Genomic DNA, 22,481 nt, shown 5'->3' on the forward strand with positions numbered 1-22,481 from the left:
TTTAGGCTGGGAAATTCACTTCCAACACCTGCAGAGTCAGCACTAGTGCTCCCCCCACTACTCTTCTCTCTCTACACTCATGACTGCACCTCTAACGACTCCTCTGTGAAGCTCCTGAAGTTTGCAGTTATCGGCCTCATCCAGGATGGTGACAAGTCTGCATACAGGAGGGAGGCTGAACAGCTGGCGCAGTCAAAACAACCGGGAGCTGAACACATTCAAAACAGCGGAGATGATTGTGGACTTCAGGAGGACCCCCCCGCCCCAGCACTCCCTCCTCACCATTCTCAACAGTTCCATGTCAGCCGTGGAGTCCTTCGGGTTCCTGGGTCCTACAATCTCCTAGGACCTAAAGTGGGATACCTATATCGACTCCATGGTGAAAAAGACCCAACAGTGGATGTACTTCCTTCGCCAACTAAACAAGTTCAACCTACCACAGGACCTACTGATCCACTTTTACTCAGCTGTCATTGAGTCTGTCCTGGGCGCTGCTATGCTCTATAACTGTCTGCTTTGGCGCAGCTACCAAATGGGACAGAAAGAGGCCACAAAGGACAGTCGAGATGGCTGAGAGGATCATCGGTGCCCTCCGCCAACCCTTCAGCTTCTGTGGGAGTCTAGAATGAGGAAGTGGGTGAGCAAGATAGTCATTAACCCCACACCACCTGGGCACAAACTCTTCACACTTATCCCCTCTGGTAGGTGCTACAGAGCACAGTCTACCAGAACAACCAGATACAAGAAGAGCCATTCCCCTCAGGCATCACATTTATTTATATTTATTTATCAGTCTCATGAACAGTTACACTTCCCTATAGGTCTCCTGCAACATTGTCCAACCAATTTTTGTGATTTAATTCTCTAGTTTTAGTATTTATACTATTTTTACTCTTGTGTTTGTATACTCTGTAAATGTTATTTATTCTGTAATTGTGTCAGCTGTCTGTCTTTTAATACTGGAAGCATCTAGAATCACAGCAAATTCCTTGTGTGCATCAGCAAACTTGAATAAAGCTCATTCTTATTCTAGTTCTTTTTAACTGAAAAATGTAAATCCAACTAGGGAAAAGGCACCATCTACAGGAAGAGGGAAATTAGTACATAAATCTTTACTCATTCTACATAACAAACCTCTGGCAAGTGAGCTAAAAAACAAAACTGCATGAGAGAAATTGCAAATGAATACATAACAATGAGCGGTTTCCATATGAATTTTTATTGCTGGCATGCATGTAGAGATTTGATGAAGTACAAAAATATGTCTTTTATACAAATTTGTTTCTCTATACAATTACCCAGTTTCATCTGATACTTAACCAAGCTTCTTCATACACTGCTTTTTCCCTGCCTTTAAGCTTTTGTCTGATTTTTGTCATGATATTCTGTGACCCATTCATTTTCCAGTTTAAATGTTAGGCATGTCATCAAATTGCAATGTATGGGGAATACTCCCTTATTCAAAGAAAGTTTAAAAAATATATATATTTTGTATCCCCATCCATTTCACCAATTTAAAAAGGGACATTCACACAACAACAAAACTTCTTCAGGGTGTTTTTAGGCCGTTAATCAACAGCATCCAGGAACACTGATGCTATCCTGTCCTCTACTTGCACTTTATGGCACACTGCAACTCAAAAGCACAGATCAAATCTTGATGTGACATTTGACACACATTTTCATGCTATTAAAGAAGGAATTTTAAATTTTTTTTTTTTTAAAAAAAAGGTGCTTTCCTAGGTATCTTTCACTGCATCTCCTGACAAACAGCACAATTAGTTTTGAATAGTGGGGCTTGTTAATAACTGTATTGGCTGTCTTTTCCAGTTAAGGGCAAAGATTACACATCTATACAAGTACAAGCCTACATGAACAACATGGTGTTGCTCAAGGAGTCTGCAGAGCAGGAGAGTGTTGTACTTCAATGTCAATACATGAAGATTCATCTGGACTGAATGTGACCACGGTTACTAAGTCTCTGACTGACAGAAGACACCTACTCAGTTATGACTACAATACTGCTTAATACTCAACTGTGGAGATTCACATTGCTGATAGACAAAGCACACGTTTCTTTTGCTGCAGCAGCGTTACTTCTGATCAAGACACGTCCCTGCATTTGAGGGGATAATGCCTTCACAGTTAGGGGTTGTCGTTTTTCGCAAGACGGCAGCACGCCAGGCAGGCATTAGCCCGCAGCACTCAGGATCTTTACACACCGACAACATGCAGTGCAGCATCGAATGACTCCAACATGATCTACAAATCGTGTGCAATATTTACTTAATGAAAACATCTATGCAAGACCTGTTTCCGTATTAGTGTAGCTTAAGTAACCACTAATTGGTGGCACAAATTAGATGAGCAAAATGAGAACTGAGAAAGTGCAGCAACTAAAAATGCAATGCAAAAGAAACTTCTCAAATCTGAATGTGAGGATTTCTGGAATTATGAACACCTACAGGTTCATGACAATAAATTAAATTGACAATGAGATGAGGGGTGGGGGGCATGGGAAAAGAACATAAAATTACAAAGAACTATAAATATTTCACATGCAGTTTTGCGTCAGTCTCGATGCTTTGTCAGAGAGCACAAAAGCTATATATACCTATATTACAGATTTTTCTTAAAAAAGCTGGACAGCTTCTTGGGCACCTGATATTTATTCTTAAGTGGCTGGAGCTCTGGAGGACATTTTGTGTAACAGGGCTGAAAAAAATGAGTCCTCATCCTTCAGCAGACACCCAAAGACCACCATTTAAGACACATACAGCCTTTGCTGGGAATCCTGTAATTCAATAAAAAGGATAGAGAGAATTAAAAATGATCATAATTAAAGGAGAAATTTGTCTCAAAAGGGCAAGAGGGGCAAAATATATCATGAGGAGGACAACTACAAGATGCCATGAGCTACAGTTGCTTGAGTTGAAGAGTTTGTGCTAACTGAAGCAGAGTGACATTTGATGCCAGTCTACAAGTAACAGGGTGCTGCTGCTGCTTTCCCTGAAGACTGAGCATCCACTGGGCATCAGATATTCAGAGCACCTGGGCCACATGGCAGATACCCAGAACATGCTATGGTTTGTTTGAGTCAAGGACACATGCAAGTGGTAAGGAGTGTGCCCTTGATGTGAAATTTAACACCTGTCCTACACAGCTGCTGTACAAGTCATCTCTTGTCTGCTCTGTCCTTGAGTCACTTCAAAGCTCCTGGGATGGAGACCAAGCCTAGCTCCGCATGCTCCAGCCTGGCCCCACTGGCCTTTCTGTTGGCTGTAACTAAGGGAGAACAGGAATTTTTTTTTTTTTTTTTCCTTTTTTTAAAAAAAAGAAAAAAAAAAAAAAGCTCAAACAAAGACTGGCACCCACTCCATTTAAACAAGACTGGGGTTTTCACACTGCCATAGTGGCCTTTCAACAAAAGGCACAGCCCATTGTCCTAGGCTGCAGCCCACTGCCATTCACATTTGCACTCTGTACCCGTACCATGATGCACAGTTTAGAAGCACAGAAAAACTTCCATCGAACATCAAAGTTACTCACAGGTAGAGGAGAGAAAAGACATAGTCCTTGCTAAACAACCACATTAAAATAAGCTTGGTATTTGGCTATAAATATTAAAAATTAAGATAGCAGCTCATGCTGGCTGATTACTACTTTTAAAAAAAAAAAAAAAAAAGTACAGAAAAACTACCATGCCTAGTGGGGGAAATAACCTCTGGACAAGATCACATGGCTCAAAACAACCCCGAACATAATGTCAAAAACAATCTACTATCTATCCATCCATTCAGGTGTTGGCATCCCTGATATGAGCCTGTGAAGATAGCTGCCTAAATACAAAAAATTAAATCCTGTTAAGTTGGTAGGGGATCAAACATGCATTCTGCCATTAAGATATCAGAAGTTGTCAGTGAACATTTTCTACATCTTTAAAACATGGTTGGCTAAAAAGAGGAAAATTAAATGCTACCATTTTTTTGGGGGGGAAATAATTGAGCTTATTCAGATTGTATGGAGAGGCAGTCAGAGGGGCTCTCCGCACTATTTATGCACCAGGAAACAGTAATGCTTCACCACCCCCGATTCACAGCATCCCCATGGTGTGAGGGCTATGAACATAGGTGTTAAAAAGTGAAAGACAGAAAGAGGTAGATTTGAAGTTGTAGTTTCAGAACCAATACAGATCATTTTGGTTAAAGAAACGTGGGGTGGGGGGGGTGAGGGGGGGGGAAAAAAAAAAAAAAAAAAAAAAAAAAAAAAAGGTAGTACGTGGCAAGATGAAGTCCGTGGTCAAGGGTCTCTCACTCAGAGGTCTTCCTCTAGGTTCTGAGAGACAAGCTGCTACATGGTTCCATGGTGGAACCCTCTATTGCTCTGGGTGTCTGGTTGTTGTGGCCAAGTTTCTTTGTGGGAGCTGATGGAAGTGCTGGAAGATGACAGTGGTGGAGGTGGGTGGGGTGTATGGCCTTCAAAGTGCCCAGAGGGTAGTGCTCCACAGCTGAGAGCCAGGGCTCTAGAGCCATTTAATCTTATCTGCCTGCTCCACCCCTACCCTAACCCAGACTCCACCTCCTCAGGCAGCACCACAAAAATCCATCCAAGGAGGAGAGAATACAGATTGTGAAAAGCCCATTACCATGGCTGACATCATCCCCCCCATCCCTGCCCCTCACCACCCAATGACCTCAACATACTTCACTGGTGATGAATGGGCAGGGCAAAGGGGATGTCCCACAAAGCCTGGCCCAGGTCCCCTCCTTCTCAAGTAGGGAGCGGTGCTACTTTCTGAGGAAGCGCTGGGCCAGGATGGCAGCATCCAGCGGACTGACGGGCTGTGCGTCGTGGCCTAGGCGGCGCACAGGAGGCACACTACTGAATTGCCGCTTGCCCAGGAAGTTCTTGGCCTCATAGATAGTGTTCTTCTCCTCAGCCAGCAGCAGCTGCTGCCGCATGTAGTTCTCAAATTCGTACTGTGAGGACTCCTCTGTTACCTTAGCCTGTGGTGGGGTGGGAGCACAGTTGTAGCACAACATTACTACTCACACAATCACAGCAGCACAACTCCACTGTCATTTTGCATTTACAAACACGGCAATGTATTCTGTAAAACAATTTTCACAAGTTCCTGGGTGGAGTGAGAGAATGTGGGTTCGATCCCAGCTCAGTCTGTGTGGAGTCTGCATGTTCTCCCCGTGTCTGCGTGGATTTACTCTGGGTGATCTGGTTTCCTCCCACAGTCCAAAAGCATGTTGTTCAGATTCACCCATAATGTGCCAGTGAGAGTATGTTCCACTGATGTATGGATGAGTGACCCGTTGCAAGTGGTGTATCTAGTAGTGCAAGTCTCTGTGGTGAATAAGGTGCGTGGGCTGACAACACTACATAGAGTTCATTGGAAGTCGCTTTGGAGAAAAACGTCTGCCAAACAAATACATGTAAATGTAAGTTAGTTTTACATCAAAATGAGTGCAATTAAGACTTCAGCTGTTCGCCACATGGGGGCATAGTAAGCCCACTTTGTCATCCTCAAGAGCAACATGAGATCCTCAAATGGTACCGACTGCAAGCTTGGTTCTCTTGCAAACTACTTCCCGCTTAATCCAGCTCAACTCAGTAGTGCTAAGCACAGCACCATGAGGTGGTAAAAGTAACCCTTGAAATCAGGTGCTCACCTCCTGGAGATGCTCAGGGTGGTTCACCTGATCATCTATATCAGGTACTACCTGCAGCGGACCACTCAGAGAAGAGACAGATTGCCTGCAAAGTGAGAAACCAGTCAACTGGCTATGTTCATTCTGTCACTTATACTCATGTCATTGGTTCTCCAAGTCAATTTTCTAAATTTGATGAAAAGCAAAACATTTGATGGCAACCAGTGGATAAAGTGTTTAAGATTATAGTAACAAAATACACATTTAAATTCTACTGAACTGCTGTAAGTTACTGGTATGTTTGTCAAACAGAGAAGGCTTTTCATTTTCATTGGTGTACTTCAGTTTGTGGGGAAGCACGAAAATACCATCAGCTCACAGATGAATCACAGTTACCAGTTAAGGCCTGAAGTTAAAAATACATGAACAAATAAAATACAATCCATCTACCTCTGAATACAAATGCTCTTGCAGCACCTTGGAGTAACATAAAGGACTAACCCCTTTTGGGACTCTTACCACGAGGTGATAATGCTGCTGAGAGACTCTAGCACCTCAGCGGCTGTGAGCCTCTGTTGAGGGTCCAGCACCAGCAGTTTGCGGATAAGACAAACCGTGCTCTCAGACACACGTCCATCCCTGCAAGACAGAGCAGGGATAAAACCTGTGTTAGTGGAAACCAGGAGACATACTGTTCAGGAACCATGTTTGCACACAGAACAAAAAAAATTAGGGTCTGTGCCAAGACAAGATGAGTCCCTCAGGAAAGGAACACGTACTCGGGGACGGTGTATTCAGCAGCCTTGATCTTGCGGAAGAGCTCCTGAGGTATGCTGTCATAGAAGGGGAACTGGCCGTAGAGCATGGTGAACAGCACTACCCCCAGAGCCCACATGTCACTGGGCTTGCCACGGTATGGACGACCTGTGGGTAGCAAACTCCCAGCATTAGGATTTTTTTTTTTTACTCTCAACACAAACACTTCTTTACCTGTGCAAGAACTTGTAGTTCAGTGTACACAGTAGAGATCTCGCTTTTGACACCCAAAAAACAAGGCCATGCTGCTTTATTTACATTCTCTATCCAAAAGAGATTACCAAAAAGCAACAGAGAAAGAGAGGAAGACAGGCACAGACTTGCTTCTGCAAATGGAATTTCATTCTTGAAATTTTTGTAAACATTTTCTTGAACTTTCCAAACAATGCTGCTTGATCAGACGGACCAAGAGTTGCAATTCACCCATGTCAAACTATCAGCCCTTCCAGTAGAGAAAGATGTATTATGTAGCATTAACCTCGGCTGCCTTGCTTTGACATTTCCCAATTTCAGCACTGCAAAAAAGACAATGACCCTCAAGAAAGGAACAACAGACTCTTAAATGCCCCAGTGATGATTTGTCACTGCACATGAGCTGCATCAAATACAAGGAGGACAAATCTCATAGCTCTGTGAGCAGTGCTGTTGAGGGGCTGGGAAAGCATAACTGGTGGTTTCCCCAGGAGCCAGGATGGTAAAAGGATGAGAAAAGCAGGAGCTGCAGCTGGGAGTAGCCCCTGGTGAGTCACTGCTGTGAGTCACCATGGCACTGTTCCTCCTTCGACCTTCACATTCAGCTGATTTTATCTTTATTCACCACCAACTCCTTCTTCCAAATCCAGTTAGGAAGCTGCTAAATTCAGGCAAAATTAAGATGGTAGGTAGGGCCCAAAAGGACAACACAAACACTTCCCTGTAGGAGCGAGACAACAGCAGCACTACTTCCCCTTGTCCTGTGAGCTCCACGGCATTGTGCAAAACCAAAACACTGCCACGCATCCGCTTTCAAAAACTTCCCATCTGCAAAGCACATGTGACTTCTTGCATGCTCTGCCCATCAGTGACCACTTATGCTTACCTATCCTGTGTGTGCGAAAACAAACTTAGTTCCAGAGGATTCCTTGTGAGAAGCCTAAGAGGCTTTTAGTCAAGCCACTGATTTGAAAGGGACCCCAACCTAATGTGCAGCATCAGGTAATGTTTCATAACCAAGCTCTAAAATAAGAAAGGTGTTGACAATAAAAGCAAGATAATTACTGTGCACCGGGTGGTACCTACCTCTGACTCAACTGCAGGAAAATGAGCAATGACTCTCTGGGTGCTTGCCAGGATGACAACAGCAGTGATAACGAATGGGACAAAAGGACTCCCCAACCCACCCATCCCCCAAAGTAACTTACCGCTCAGAACATCTGGGCTGATATAGGCTGGACTGCCTCTCTGGTCCTTCAGCAAGTCATCCTCACTCACCAAGTGCTTCCCCAGGCAGAAGTTGGTAATGGTTATCCGGTGTGTTCTAACAGAGGAACATGCACAGCAAAGGTGAGTTTCATCAGGAAACTCAATCAGCTCCTGAAATGGTTGCGTGGCTCAATGCCATACCAAATGGCAGTTCCTGTGAGCTCTCATCCTCCTTATCACAGACTAATCACCACCTGACTCCTAAAGACAGCTTCCATCGAAGCCTTTGAACCCTGGCTGACGCTTGTAAGTAGACTGACTGGCGCTGAGTGACCAAGGTTGCCAAACCACTGTCACTGGGTAAGCTCTGTGTGTTTATCTGAACAACAGTGCAGTGAAAAGGAAAAAGAAACCCTTGCTGGATATGAGCTTTTGTTTGAGGGTAAACATTCACATGTGGTCAAGAACAGCGAAGCGTCTGGGAAAAGGCCGGGCCTTTGTATGGGGGGAAGGAGACTCAGACAAAAGGACTACTATGACATACAGTTAACATGTGGCTTTGGTTAGGCATCTGGATGACTAAAGCTTCACTGGAGAGAAGTGACACCAGTTTAACATTGGGCATTCAAAGCGCACTCACCCACACGCAAGCAAGCTCACAGACAGGGTCAAGCATGCCACTTTCACATATCCTGGTTTACCAAAAATCATGGCTGCGTTTCTCATGGCAATGAGCACCCACATGCAAGCATACCATTTGCACAAGGCCCAAGATGGACTGTGTCACAGCAGTGTGGAAAACACACTTACAGGTCACTTCAGATGGCTACCTTTGCAAGATAAAAGGGGGCAGCAAAGTGTGCAGCGGGGGCTTTTTAAATACACATCAGCCATCATGTGAACAAGACCTAATGCCAAACAGAATGATGTGGCAACCTATAAGCAAATATTGACCATCACGTGATATTACTAATACAACCAAAGACAGACCAATAGAAACCATTAACATACGAAGCAGCAACATCTGGAGCCTTTTCGGTTAACACAAGAAGCTATGAGATGCACAGCGCATTGGAGGAAAGCATCAGTTGAATAAATAAATGTAAGAAGCATGCCGCATTCCTGGTGGCTACCACAATTGCTTCTCCAATCCACACAAAGACTTGATATTGGAACATAAGATATTAGAGTGTTTCTTGCTGTCACAAGTTGCCATCAAGGTCTTGCTGTGAACAGGGCCAACTGTAAAATGCCCTCCCCAATACCAAAACTCATACACTTCAAAGCCTCCCCTTCCCTGTTCCACTCCTAGAACAGATCTAAAATAAACCCCTTATGTATAGCAGTTAAGTCAATGGCAAATTTTTAATAATGTTCTACATATTACTTGGACTGAAAATAATCAATTCCCTGCATTCTGGTGGTCAACATTTGAGATGTATAATATAACCTATGTGAAAATTACTCCAGGAGAAGATTAGCAAATAATATTTTACAGATTACGACACGGAACATTTCAGGGCTTAACTAACGTGCATCAATTACACCTTGCATTACAGAAAAGGTCATTTCTGACTTTGTGACTAAACAAGCTTGTAGGTTCTCCATAAACCAATTACCATTACAAACAACATGCAGAACGGTAAACAAGAGGTGTGGGATGAAAAACTGCAGATGACCCAGAGAGAAGCTTAATCACAGCCATTAGTTAGTCAGTCAGTTCTTCCAGCTCTTCCCGAGGATGGTCTTGTCCCTCCAACAAACACATCTCACAGAAAGAAAGGTAAAGCAACTGCTCAGGCAGCTGAACTCCCCTCAGTAAAATGTTGCCCTTGTGTGTCTGCACACATTATGCCCATCAGAAAATCCTTTATTTGGTGCTTTTTTGGGCTCTGATTTGGAAAAGCATAGTCACTCTGAATTGGCCAACTTGAAAGAAAAAACCCGGTCCATTCTCCTCTCAACTGACATAAAGGCTCTTGTTTACCTCCATAACTTGGAAAACGCACACAAGGCCCATATGCTTTTATGCACAACAAGTCTGTTATCCAGCATGATCATTTGGGTCAAGAGTGAGGCTTGTGGAAGCACTGCTCTACCAGTCACTCAGTGTCCTGGTCCTTTGTGTGCAGTGTGGACTCAGAGCAAGAGAGAGAGAGTAAATAGAGGTTTGCGTCAGCACCGCCCGCCCAGGGATGAGTCAGCCCTGTGCTATGGATCTCCTGGCAGGCCCTGCCATTGTCCTCAGCTGGAACTGAGTGTTCCACTCGCTTGCTCTGCCCCGTTGCCCAGCCCAAGTACTTTCGATTTCATCACATGCCTGCCGAACAAAAAAAGTCCACAGGCTCAGGGTGAGGACTGTGCTTTCAGTACTAGGGTGGGGGCTTTTCTATGCTTCCTGTTATTTAATAACATTAGTCCCTATAGCTTAGCACTGGAAATTACTTATGTCACACAGGGAGAGAGCCATGCTAATGTGAAACTAGTCACCTTTTCACTGGTGTGGTGTTGTAATGAAGTCCCAGATTCATTTAGACAGGCATAAACACTACCAATGAAACAGAGCATTATCCCTATTCCCCCCCCCCCCCCAAAAAAAAAAAAAAAAAAAAAAAAAAAAGAAAAATTACAAGACTGCTCAAAACTACCAAATGCGAGTATTCAGCAGGAGACCACCTCAATGGGCACTGAGACAGAACAAAAGGCTATGTGTATGGTTCAGTGGATGCCATTTGGGTAGCCTGGTAAACCTGTCCTGGACCTGCAATAAAGTAAGCGTGTTTTTTTTTTTTTGGGGGGGGGGAGTGGAGACAAATCAAGATACAGGACACTGTCCAATACCCCTGTCCACCCTTGAAATAGCCAAGCTACAAGGATGAATCATAGTCTAATGCAGCTGTGAGGGAAAAAGCCTTGCAGGCATCATATTACACAGGAGCTGAGACCTTAACCCACAGTAAGTTCAATGTCTGCAACTCTGGTGGAGGGAAAAATAGCTTCTAAGGCATGACCTGGACTGAGGCTCAGGCGAATCCCTTACCTTTTGTTGAGCACCATATTTCCAAGTTTGAGGTCTCTGTGCACGATATTTTTCTGTGGTGCAACAGTAAAGGATGTTTCAGTGCATTATGCAAGCACAAAATTAGCCAAAACCTGCCACAATTTTCAGATAAAAATGTGACTCTATACATATACTCAGAGGCCACAGTTAATTGTCTACACACAGCAAGAGTATTTTCATACCTTGTGCAGGGCTTCAACAACTCGTACCACATCGTAGAAGATCACAATGGTTTCTCTCTCGCTCAAACGCTTCTCCTTGATAACATAATGCTGGAGGTTGATGAGGTCTGCTGTTTTGTCACTGAAGTCATGAGCACACAGGCAGTCCAGCACCAGGCAGATGCGCTTCTTCATCTTCCGTAACTTGTTGGTATCTGTGTCCTCTACTATCTCGTAGGCTCGATCCTAAGACAGGGGGATGTGAAATTATTTCCTGTAGAAATTGCTGTTGGGAGACAAAGGCTTCACCATTTTCCATGAACCACTGTTTATGTAACAAGTATACAGAAATTACAAATTGCCACAGCAAGAGCAAACTCACATGAGGGCTTAATGCCAAAAGCAAAGAATATTATGTGTCCGGAAGGCATTTTACTGAGCAAGGATTACAAAGATTAGAATAATGCAGCCAAATAATGAAAAATCCCCAGGATGTGCAAAAAAGGGTGAACTTTCCTATTGGACAATTGTTACTTTACAAAAAGTGACCAATTCAGGAATCGTGCTTGGCAAAATATCTCAGCAGGACCACATCAAAAAACACTACACAGACTTCACTGCAAGTCGCTTTGGGGAAAAGCATCTGCTAAATAAATAAATGTAAAAAGTAATGGCAACAAGCATGATGTCATCAACAGATTAGATGTTGATCACTGCTCACAAATAAGGGTGGGTGGGGCTTTGTAAGCATAAGCAGGATAACTAACGTCCCCTTAAAATTCTGTACAAGTCACCTGAAAACAAAATGTGCTTCCTGGAATGCCAGTGACTGTTGAAGTGGGTTTCTTGTCAGCAGACATTGCCATTCAAGGAGGAGAGCCTCTAAAAACTTAGTGGTGCCATCTGTTATCAGCTGGCCCACTCAGAGACCGTTCATAATAAAACAAATCAATACAGGAGGTCTGCATGAATCACTCTTGCAGTTTAATTTGGCCTTCTGCAAACACGTTTCTTTAAAAAGGCCAAAAAAAAAAAAAAAAAAAAACACACAACAAAGTGCTGCTAGACTGAGACAGCATCAAAATGAAAGGGTGACTCACTGACAGTAATTTGCAGCCCTGGTAGTGAAAAGCTTGTCGTCTTCAAAATGTTTTCAAAGCAGGTTACCAAATGCATGAGTGATCTCCCTTGCTGCAAGCACTGGATATACCAGTATAAAACATGAAGGCCCATTTAAATCAGGGAAACAGGTATTGTGTAGGACAACTGGATGCTTTAGCATGAGTTGGGACAGTGAAAGGAACACCCCCTAACCCATGACAGCAGTCACCTGGAAGAGGCCATGGTGGTGCACTACACCATCCTGGTTGTGCAGTAAAGACAGCAGAGAATACTCTGTGTGCAGCAACATCTTCCCCTGCCGCTCCTCCTGGGTTTCCGCTGCTGAATCTGGCCGTTCCTCCAAAGTCAGTATCTTACCCAGAGAGAGAAAGGAGTCAAAGGTTTCCCTCACATATGCATGTGCACAAACTTGAACAAGAAATCACCTTTAAACACCACTGCCACTGAGATCTGCCTGCCTAACAGCCACCCCCAAAAGTACTAGATGTAACAGTGAAAGGACTGGAGAGTGGCCTGGGTGAGAGGTCAAAGGTTGGGTGGGAGAGCAGCTGCTGCATCCTGAAGGAACACACTTCAGCTGAATAGCCCCAATAAACAATGAAGCTGGGAAAATGGTTGTGAACTTGTGTGTCACCAGGCTAAGGCCTTCAAAAGAGATGTTCAGGATGCTATGGGGAAAAAAAAAGCATCAGCTGGAAAAAAAAAAAAAAAAAGGTGTGTGTGTGGGGGGGGCAAAGGTTACCACTTGAATATTTCAGATACCTTTAGCATACCTAAACCTACCAAAATAGTTCAACATCAACCCAACTCAATTCTTTATTTGATAAGAAACTCACCTTCAGTTGATAGAAGTCATCGGTGCCATCTTTTCTTGCAAGACACTGGACAATGCTCTGAACGGGTGAATTTCCCAACCGAGGCCCTGTGCAAAACAGCTAGATGAAATTATTGCGGACAAACTAGCCAAGATTAAACAAAATCTACCTCAAATGAGCACGTACCCCTAAAAAGGAAAAGCTGTCTCAGTAGCAGTACAAAAACTTGCAAAACAGCAGTGGCTTACTACTAGAACAGCACCATCTGTATCTTGTAGGGACATATTGACATAGACATTCTAATATTCGCTGTGCTTTTGTGTTGCATGGCATTGAACACAAACCCAGGCTCACTCAGCAGACCCAAAACTGTAATTTATTCCTCAGACATGATGCGCTCACAGGAATTCCTTAGATTGCCACATAAACACAAATCCACACATTACACCTCAAAAGGACAAAAAGCATGAAGTAGTTCTGCAACACACCAATCAAGCTCTCCTTCACAACTGAACCAAGAGAACACTATTACCAAGGATGAAGGGGCCAGCTCTCTTGGCACTGCTTCCTGAAATCCCAGGACAAAGGAGTTTGCTGCCCCTGGCCGAGCTCTCCCCTGCACCCCTCTCTGAAGCACGTCGCTTGGACATCCTGGTCGGAGCTGTGGGTGGAGAGAAAGATACATAGTGAAATGTCACTGACTGGAAAAGCTCACCTCCTTGAAGAAGTTACCCCTGAGGACACCAAAAAGGAAGCCCCTGAAAGAAGCTATGCAGCATCCCTTGTACCATCACACATAGTCTTTACAATTCCCTACTGGAGGTAACAGTTTTCACCCCCCATTCATATGCCAAAAATTATGGTACAGAATTTTACATTTAGGAAACCCAAAGTGCCACAAGTGAAACTAAGTGCAACAAGCTGAATGTGACGGAACACCGTGAGGAGGTTATCGGTGTCAGACGAAACTCATGTTGAATTTGTTTGCATTCAGAAACCTGTGGTTTTAAGACTTTTTTTTTTTTTTTAAATCTGCAGAGGTTAATCTGAAAATCTGTGCAACATAATCCTGGTAGTTAGATTTGACTTTCTTCCTCTAAGAGTTTCCTATAAATGCAGGACTTTCACGTCAACGAAAATATCAAAACTTTGTGTCAGTACAAATAACCTTAAAGCAGTATAGGAACGGGGGGGGGGGACCAACACAGTGCCACAGGCAGAAACTGTTCCCAACAGAGAGCACCTCAAAAGGACCCACAGAGATTGCTAGAGATTTCCCTGTGTTTGCTGATACATTCCTACGTGATGAAATTCTCAGCATTTCCTTGCAAAGTCAAAAGTTCCCATAACAGGGAAGTGAGCCGATACCCAACAGTGAATCATACCAATGCCTTAGGCTCTTTCTGGCTATTATATGTCAAGAAGATGAAATGCCAGAGCATGAAACCAATGAGAACATTATAACACAGGAATGACATGTTTTCATTGCCTGAATACACTTCACATCTTGAACAACCAAGTACAGGGATTAACGGGGAGGGAAAAAAAAAAAAAAAAAATGAAGACCATGTCCTGCCGGTATGACAACACACAGAAGGTGTCCACCCAAAACGGTAGGTGGTCACAGGTACACACTATACACCGTTGTGTGTCAACAACATTTGATTTCAGACCTGCTAAAGCTCTGTGATGCACAAAAAAATTGGTTAAGACAGTGACTTAAGGTACAGGTACAACCTTAAACCTTCGTGTGCCACAGTTGTGCCACCTCTTCACCTAGATGTGTTTATGTCCCCTACAGTTCAGCCCCCCTGCAAGAGTCACAATGCCACACTGACCATGCTGTTACATTCTTATATCATCCCCTTCCTGTGTGTCAAACTTGCACCAAAATGACAGCTAAGTGCACTCAGTCGAAGGATCGTTTGAGGCAGCAGTTGTGCAACTGAAGTCTCCGAGTTCAAAGTTGCACAGGTTAAAAGTGTATCGCGAAAAAAGACGCAGATTAGATCTCATGACATTCGTGAATGTATTCCTCAGCTAGGTTATAGAGTGTAATCACTAAGTTATGATTCCTATACGAGTAATGAACAGCTATGCTACTCCATAAAACAGCATTAAGGGTAATTTCTTCTGTAATGTCTATTTAAAAAGTCAGTTAAAATAGCCTGAAGGTTCCAGTGAGAAGGAGAAAGCAAGGAACAAATGCCAGGAAACAACAGGTAGCAGCTAAATATCACTAGTTATTTTGGAAAGACTTGCCTGCAGCCTTGGACATGAAATGTAACAATATACAGCACACGATTCTAATGAGAAGGGATTTTTCTCACAAGGCATTTACCGTCCGGTCAATCTGAGGAAACGAGACAAACACACAAGCAAAAAGTGATGTTTACGTTTATGACATAAGTTACCTTTTTAAAAATCAAAACAACTGTCCATTACCGAAGTGTTCAAGACAATAAAATGAGTCAGGAAAGAGACTGGACACAGATGCTTGTTAAAAAAAAAAAATAAATAAAAAAAATAAAGCAGAGCAGGGGGGGTCCTCATCTGCAGCCAAGCCAGCAAGCGTGAGAGTGAAGCAACACTGTGGATCTGATTCATTCTTGAAGAGACACGAGCAGAGCCACTCCTGCCTCATCAGTGAAAATGTGCGCGCTTTAAATAGCCAGAAAGAAGGCGCAGGGCCAGCAGAGGTGGCTGCAGATCCACCCACTATCTGTTTTTAATCACTTTCTAAGAGGCCATGCCTCCAGCACAGACCTACGGTTTTAGATCATAGATGTGCACGACACACGAGCTGTGCGCTACCGGGGGACACGGGGACACGAGAACAGGAACCTCCCAAACGGGTAATGCTTCAGCGAGCAACGACACTGTCTGCCTGCAACGCAAATCTTGCTGGGATATCAAAGCATTTCAATTCATCGAAAAGAAAGGTCTCAAATCCCAATCCATCACTGCAGCATGTACGAATTTTAGAGACTTATGATGTACTACACAGCGCAAACCAAGAAAATTGATTTACACGTTGGGAAAGGCCACATAAGCCTGACAGAACGTGCCGAATAGCTGCGTTGGACAATTCCATCCACAGGACGAAAAAGTTGTGTACTTAACAAGTTACATCTTTCTACGTGGTGTTGCTCCGTTACACGGACAGAAAGTTCAAATGCTAATTTGAATATCATGTCCTTGTGTTTTAGTTCTTGCGTTACAAAACAGGACAGTACAGGGGTTAGAAGAAGGAGGCAACCCAAAAAACAGAAAAAATAAAGAAGAAATAAATAAGGTGCTGCGGGGGCTGATATCCTACGTGGAATCTGCCGAACCGTCATCGCTGACTGTGTGTGTTGTTGCATCAAATTATTGAAGCACTGGATGCAGCAGTGGGAAAATAATTTAAAAGCAAAGACAAAGAAAGTACGTTTCAGTTAGTGGCATCATCATAGACATACTAGTATTTCATGTCACAGAGCCCAAACAATAGTGAAACACACCGTCAGCATGATGATGATGATGATGATGATGATGACGACGATGGGTAACCTTTACTGCAGCAAAGCCCTGCAAACACAGTACACCGCCGGTGTCTCCATCCTGCACACAATGAATGTGCGAAAGCCAACCTGGTTAGTTGTGCCCAATGGGTCAGTTTAACTGGGAACATGGCGATGCTGCGAGGCCGAAGCGCGCGCACACACACACACACACACACACACACACAGGTGCGGAAATGGCTAAAGTCAAACGCGTGAGAGACAGACCGCACGAGTAAGAAACTAAGCCAATGAATTATTGAATAATAAACATCGATCGCGCAGACTGAGTCACCAGCAGTTAGTTGAGAGAAGAGAAGAGAACAAGAAGCCCCAGTTCCTACCCGGACACATCGATCGATCGAGCTGAGTGTAGCAGCCGTCGACCGGGCCCGGACTCCGGCTCCTTACCACACACACAGTCCACAGCAAATAATTTATTCCTAACTGTTCGTTCACAGCTACGGCTGCAGTTGTAAAACGCGACGTGCGAAAAGACAAAGAAAAGTCGAACAGGAGGAGGAGAAACCCGCCGCCACCCCCCAGGACGGTTGTTGCAGTTGTGCACACAGACACAGAGACACACCACCAGCACCAGCACCACCACCGCGGCGCCCCGAACTGAACCCCGGCCGATCGCGCTCAGACAGTCCCTCCCTCCTCCGCTACTCGCTCAGCTGAGCAGGCCGGGCAACGACGTTGCCCTCCAAACTCTTAATCTTGTTCTTGTCAGCGCTCGGCAGCTTGAAGCTTCCAACGACACTTTTCTCTGGCTACGTCGTGACCCGGGGCCGGGCGGGCCAACTCCTCGACACGACAGGACAGAGCAAAGTGAGCCACTAGTACTAGTATCATAATCATACGCGCTTCGTTCCCCGTTACAACATTGCACTTTAGAGCCGAGATACGCGAGAGGCCCAAACAAAGTGGAGTCGCTAGCTTAGCTACTCGCTCTCTTTCCACACGGTGTTTTAACAACGACTTACCACCTCCTCGACTCGAGCCAATATTGCCGGTGCAAATAAAAGCTTCTACAGAACGGCCATTATCTCTTCTCTTCTTTTCTCTTCGTACCGAACATCGACCTTTGTTTTTTTTTTTTCTTCTTTTTTTCAGTCAAACGAAACGATCCTCGGCAATTTTACAACTTGTTTTATTATTACTGAAATGAGCAATCAGGAAAAGCCTCCTCTTTTGACCCTCTGATCACATCTTTCCATAGCAGCACCACCTGACAACGGAAATGACGCACGTCGGATGAGTGACAGGAGCTACGGACCAATGAGAAAAGGGCTTTAGGCGGACATTCACAAGAAAGCGATGAATTTTTAATGCTTACCGAGCAACTTTGTTTCAGCCGGAAAGACGAGTGTTCAATGAAACTGGATTTCTGGGCGTGGCGTGGCGTGTTGTGTTGTGTTGTGACACTTTCATAATTTTAGAGTAAATACTTTTGCCTGACATTGTTTCTCTTTGAGCCAAAAATAACACATCGATAATAAATGACACCTTTTTGCAGACTTCCTGGGAAAAGGATCAAAAAGCAGATTAGTCCTCAGTGTTGCAAACAACATGCATGCACTAAAACATCACGTTTATTAATAACTGTTCTGACAAGATGCATTTCATCAGTTGTAGCAGTTATTGTAGGCAGAAAAAAATCAGTTCCATTTTCCTGTACAAAGCTGGAAATGGCTTCACTTGTGGTTTCCAGATTTTTGCCATTCCAGCAGACGTATTAGGGTTTTAACAATGTAACAAGCAGAACATTTTGGCCTCCTGAAGGATATAGAGAGTGATATTGATAGTTATTGCTGTACACTTGCTTTGCCTTCTCCACAAATGTTGTTCGCGCAGCTGACCTCATTCAAGCAAAGCCTGACCTTTAGCAGCAGAAGCAGCGTGAGGCGATCATTTCCAAAGTCAGGCCTCCTTCACACTAAGCAACATATCCTCCCACACCTCGCAGTTTCGAAACAGTGGGCAGGTGTGGGTGGGTGAGTGGGTGGACGTGTCAAACAAAAAAGGGATGTGAAGGGTGAGCACCAGTGTGGGTTGTGCAGGATTTTTTGACTCACTCACAGCCCACACCTTTAGCCACATAAAATGCCTTTCTTCTCTCTCCCTTTTTGAACCTGTGGGCTAGGCCACACTAGGCCACACGATGAGCGGAAACAATGAATTCTACATTTGGGAGATCCCTGCAGGTGACAAACTAAGAAGCGTGGCTGAACACAACATTTCACTGAAACTGAAGGCTGCAGTGTGCCTCATGTGCTACAGTAAGCTGGTTTGGATAAAATAGCTATATCATGCAATGGGAAGCTGCACACAGCAGTGGTCTGGGGAAAAATAACCGCAGCAAACCATTACCTTCACTCAGGCTCCTCTGACCCTCTAGGCGGGTTTGGTTGCTTTTGTTCCTTCGACGCTGTTACCTGGATGGGAGCCACACTCCATAGCTGCATTACTCATATGCTTCATAGGCTCATCCTTTACTCTACCTATCTGGCTGCTTCCTTCAGCAATGCTTGACTTCTGGCTGCAATAAAAACTTTGTATGCTCTGTCCAACTCCTCACTGCTCATTAGCGAAGGATCCAGAGCTTTGGATTTGTTACTGTAGTGTCTAGCAAAATGTCCTGACGTGGTGTAAGTCTCGCTTCCTGGTTAAGAATGTTACGATGATCCTCACTGTATCCTCACAGTCTGAAGTGTTTCAGGTTAAAAGCATCTGTTGACTGTAAATTGCCCATTGTGTCTATGTTACACTGCTTTCTGTATAGATGGGCGAATGGTTGTAGGGAGCTTAGTGTACTGTGTCCAGCATAGGTGTCAGCTAACTATTATGTACATAATAATCATTGTACATCACTTTGGAGAAACATGTCTGTTAAATGCATAAACGTAAAAAGCAGGGGTGGGGGGTTGGGGCTCCTACCCATCCTGATATATTAATCTGTGAAGGATGAACCGAAACTCCAAAGTTGGTGGGGGGGGGACCTGAAGTCATTAGCAATTAAAACACAACAGAGCTCAGAGCTATAGCCTTCTGCCAAGACATATAGAGGTGGTCCCCGATTTATGATGGCTCGACTTATGATTTTTTTCAACTTTATGATGGTGAGCTAGCAATAGACATTCAGTAGAAAATGTGTTTCAAATTTTGAACATGGGTTTTGCAGAACACAACCCCATCATAAGTTAAGGACCACTTGTAGAGATATACGGCTCCTGCTTGTCTTTCAAGGGACGTACTGGTATATCGTCTGGAAGCTCTGGTTTTATACGTGCTCCCTCTAATAGAATTCAGCACCGCTGCCATTTTTCCGCAGTCACCTGAATGAGATGCTGGGATGCCTCAGCATGTTTTGACGGCATGGTAAGCAATGTTTTTCCATGGGTGTCTGTGAGGAGATGGCTGAGTACTCCTTAGATGCACAGGAGTTCCTTTTTTACTTGACTGCAGCCAGGAAACACAGGTACAGGATGTCGTTGCCATGGAGACGTTAATAGCCAATTTGTGCATGTTCTCCTGTGAAGGGGGAAAAGGCTGACTTAAAAACAAGTAGTGCATTGGAGGCCTGTTCAACTTCTTCTGTAAAGCAAATGACATAGGAAGCCTTCCATGGAATGTTTCCTGATCTTCTGGGGGTGTCTGTCTTGATGTGCAACCAAATAGAAAACTAGCATTTTGGTTTGGCTTTTGAGGATGACTAACAGTGATGACATGCGCTGACACAATGTGATGTTTTATTGATTTCCCTAATGAAGATTAAACAACACTACAAGCCTGTGCGTGTCAAGAGCTTATGTCATCCTTTGCATTTCTCTTCCTTCTCTCCGGTTACCCAGTGCTTTACATGTCCCTGACTGCTGTTCCTGCTCAGTAGCTGCATCATTATTACAGAGACAAACATCCCTTTATGGAGAGTTTATATATATATATATATTTTTTCTTCTTCCTGTCAATACTCAGACAAAAGTTAACAGTTCTGTAAACTGTATTTACTCTTCCTCTATATGTGTCAACAGCTATTGTTTTTTTGCTTTTAAATGACCACTGCATCAGGGACACACAATGAATTCTGTTTAAAAAAAAAAAAAAAAACAAAAGGAGGAAGCTACAGACACTTCACAGCTCCAGGGTTTCGTGGTCTGTATACAGCGCCAACACTCCCTCTGTGGTGTTTATGTCTTCTGGGTACTCCAGTTCCCTTCCACATTGAGAAAGGCATGCTGCTCATGGGAAGTTAACTTTTCATGAATGTATGAGCTCCTTCTTGTACACTGGCATCCTACCCCCATCAGGCCCCCACATTAGATTGTGCTTCACAGTATTGGCTCCGGACCCCGGCCACCTTACCCGAATAAGCAGATAACGAATATGGAGAGACGGCAGCAATTGCCTGAACTGTCAACACCATCCCTCTGAAGGCATTTTGAACAAAGAAATGCTGATTGTGAACACTTTATGCAACTAACTGAGGTTATGACAGATGCCTACAGGTCTCCTGAGGAACATTAGGAGGGGGTATTTGCTATTACCGTATTGTGTGAAAAAATAACTGAGCTACTGGCATCTGAGCATGGGTGGAGGAGAAAGACTGTGTGGGAGTGAAAAGAGAGGACGAGACATCACTGGGTTCTGGTGGCTGCCATGAGCTTTGCTTCCCATGAAGAAAGAAAAAACATGCCTTTGCCTCTGACTACATTTGAAACCTGACTGATGTGCATTTATGAGAAAGGCACTCAACATGATTTTACATGCAGAAAATATGTGTAAAAATACGTCTGTAAGGTGCGGGTATGACTGCTGAAGAATTCATATCATTGTAGAACCAGAAGTATGGACACTCTTCACAAAAACTTCCAAACTGGAGGTATTGCAAAGTAGTCTCACAGAGCCTTTAATCATTTAGGAAAGCCTTTAATCATTTAGGAAAGACCTATACAGACTTTTGTCCATAACCAGGTCTTTTCACATGGACCACATACACCGATTAGCCAAAACATTAAAACCATCTCCTTAATATTGTGTAGGTCCCCTTGTGCCACCAAAACAGCTCTGACCCATCAAGCCATGGACTCCACAAGACCCTGAAGGTGTCCTGTGGTATCTTTTTTCCAGCACATCCCAGAGATTCTCCTTCAGATTGAGATCTGAGGAATTTGGAGGCCAAATCAACACCTTGAACTCTTTGTCATGCTCCTCAAACCATTCCTGAACAATTTTTTGCAGTGTGGCAGGGCCACTGCTATCAAGAAATACCATTGCCATGAAGGGGTGCATGGTTTGCAACATTCTTTAGGTAGGTGGTATGTGTCAAAGTAACATCCACATGAATGCCAGGACTCAAGGTTACCCAGCAGAACATTGGCCAGAGCATCACACTGCCTCCACCAGCCTGCCTTCTTCCCATAGTGCATCCTGGTGCCATCTCTTCCCCAGGTAAACGACCCACATGTCCCCGGCCGTTCACATGATCTAGAAGTAAATGAGACCAGGCCACCTTCGTCCATTGCTCCATGGTCCAGTTTTAACGCTCACGTACCTATTGTAGGTGCTTTCGGCAATGGACAGGGGTCAGCATGGGCACTCTGACCAGTTTGTGGTAACACAGCCCCATACGCAACAAGCTGTGATGCACTGTGTCTTCTGACGCCTTTCTATCATGTCCAGCATTAAGGTTTTCAGCAATTTGTGCTCCAGTAGCTTTTCTGTGGGATCAGACTAGATGGACTAACCTTTGCTCCCCACGCACATCAGTGAGCCCTGGGCACCCATGACCCTGTTGCTGGTTATTGGCTGTCCTTCCTTGGATCACTTTTGGTAGGTACTGACCACTGCATACCAGGAACACCCCACAAGACCTCCCGTTTTGGAGATGTTCTGAGCCAGGC

General features: G+C 44.1%; 1 protein-coding gene across 1 annotated transcript; it reads right to left on the reverse strand.

The window, feature by feature from the left end:
• Positions 1 to 4,245: 4,245 nt before the first annotated feature.
• Positions 4,246 to 17,813, reverse strand: stk40 (serine/threonine kinase 40). Its single transcript, XM_018741237.2, has 11 exons — positions 17,565 to 17,813; positions 13,569 to 13,697; positions 13,058 to 13,143; positions 12,430 to 12,573; positions 11,121 to 11,345; positions 10,918 to 10,970; positions 7,877 to 7,992; positions 6,440 to 6,584; positions 6,180 to 6,299; positions 5,682 to 5,766; positions 4,246 to 5,006 (listed from the first exon to the last, which is right to left on the reverse strand). Exons 2-11 carry the CDS (start codon positions 13,684 to 13,686, stop codon positions 4,788 to 4,790), a joined length of 1,311 nt encoding a protein of 436 aa, XP_018596753.1. The 5' UTR covers positions 13,687 to 13,697; positions 17,565 to 17,813; the 3' UTR covers positions 4,246 to 4,787.
• Between the last annotated feature and the right edge of the window lie 4,668 nt (positions 17,814 to 22,481).

The sequence above is a fragment of the Scleropages formosus genome, chromosome 19 (genome assembly GCF_900964775.1).
Source record: "Scleropages formosus chromosome 19, fSclFor1.1, whole genome shotgun sequence".
NCBI classification, from domain to species: Eukaryota; Metazoa; Chordata; class Actinopteri; order Osteoglossiformes; family Osteoglossidae; genus Scleropages; species Scleropages formosus.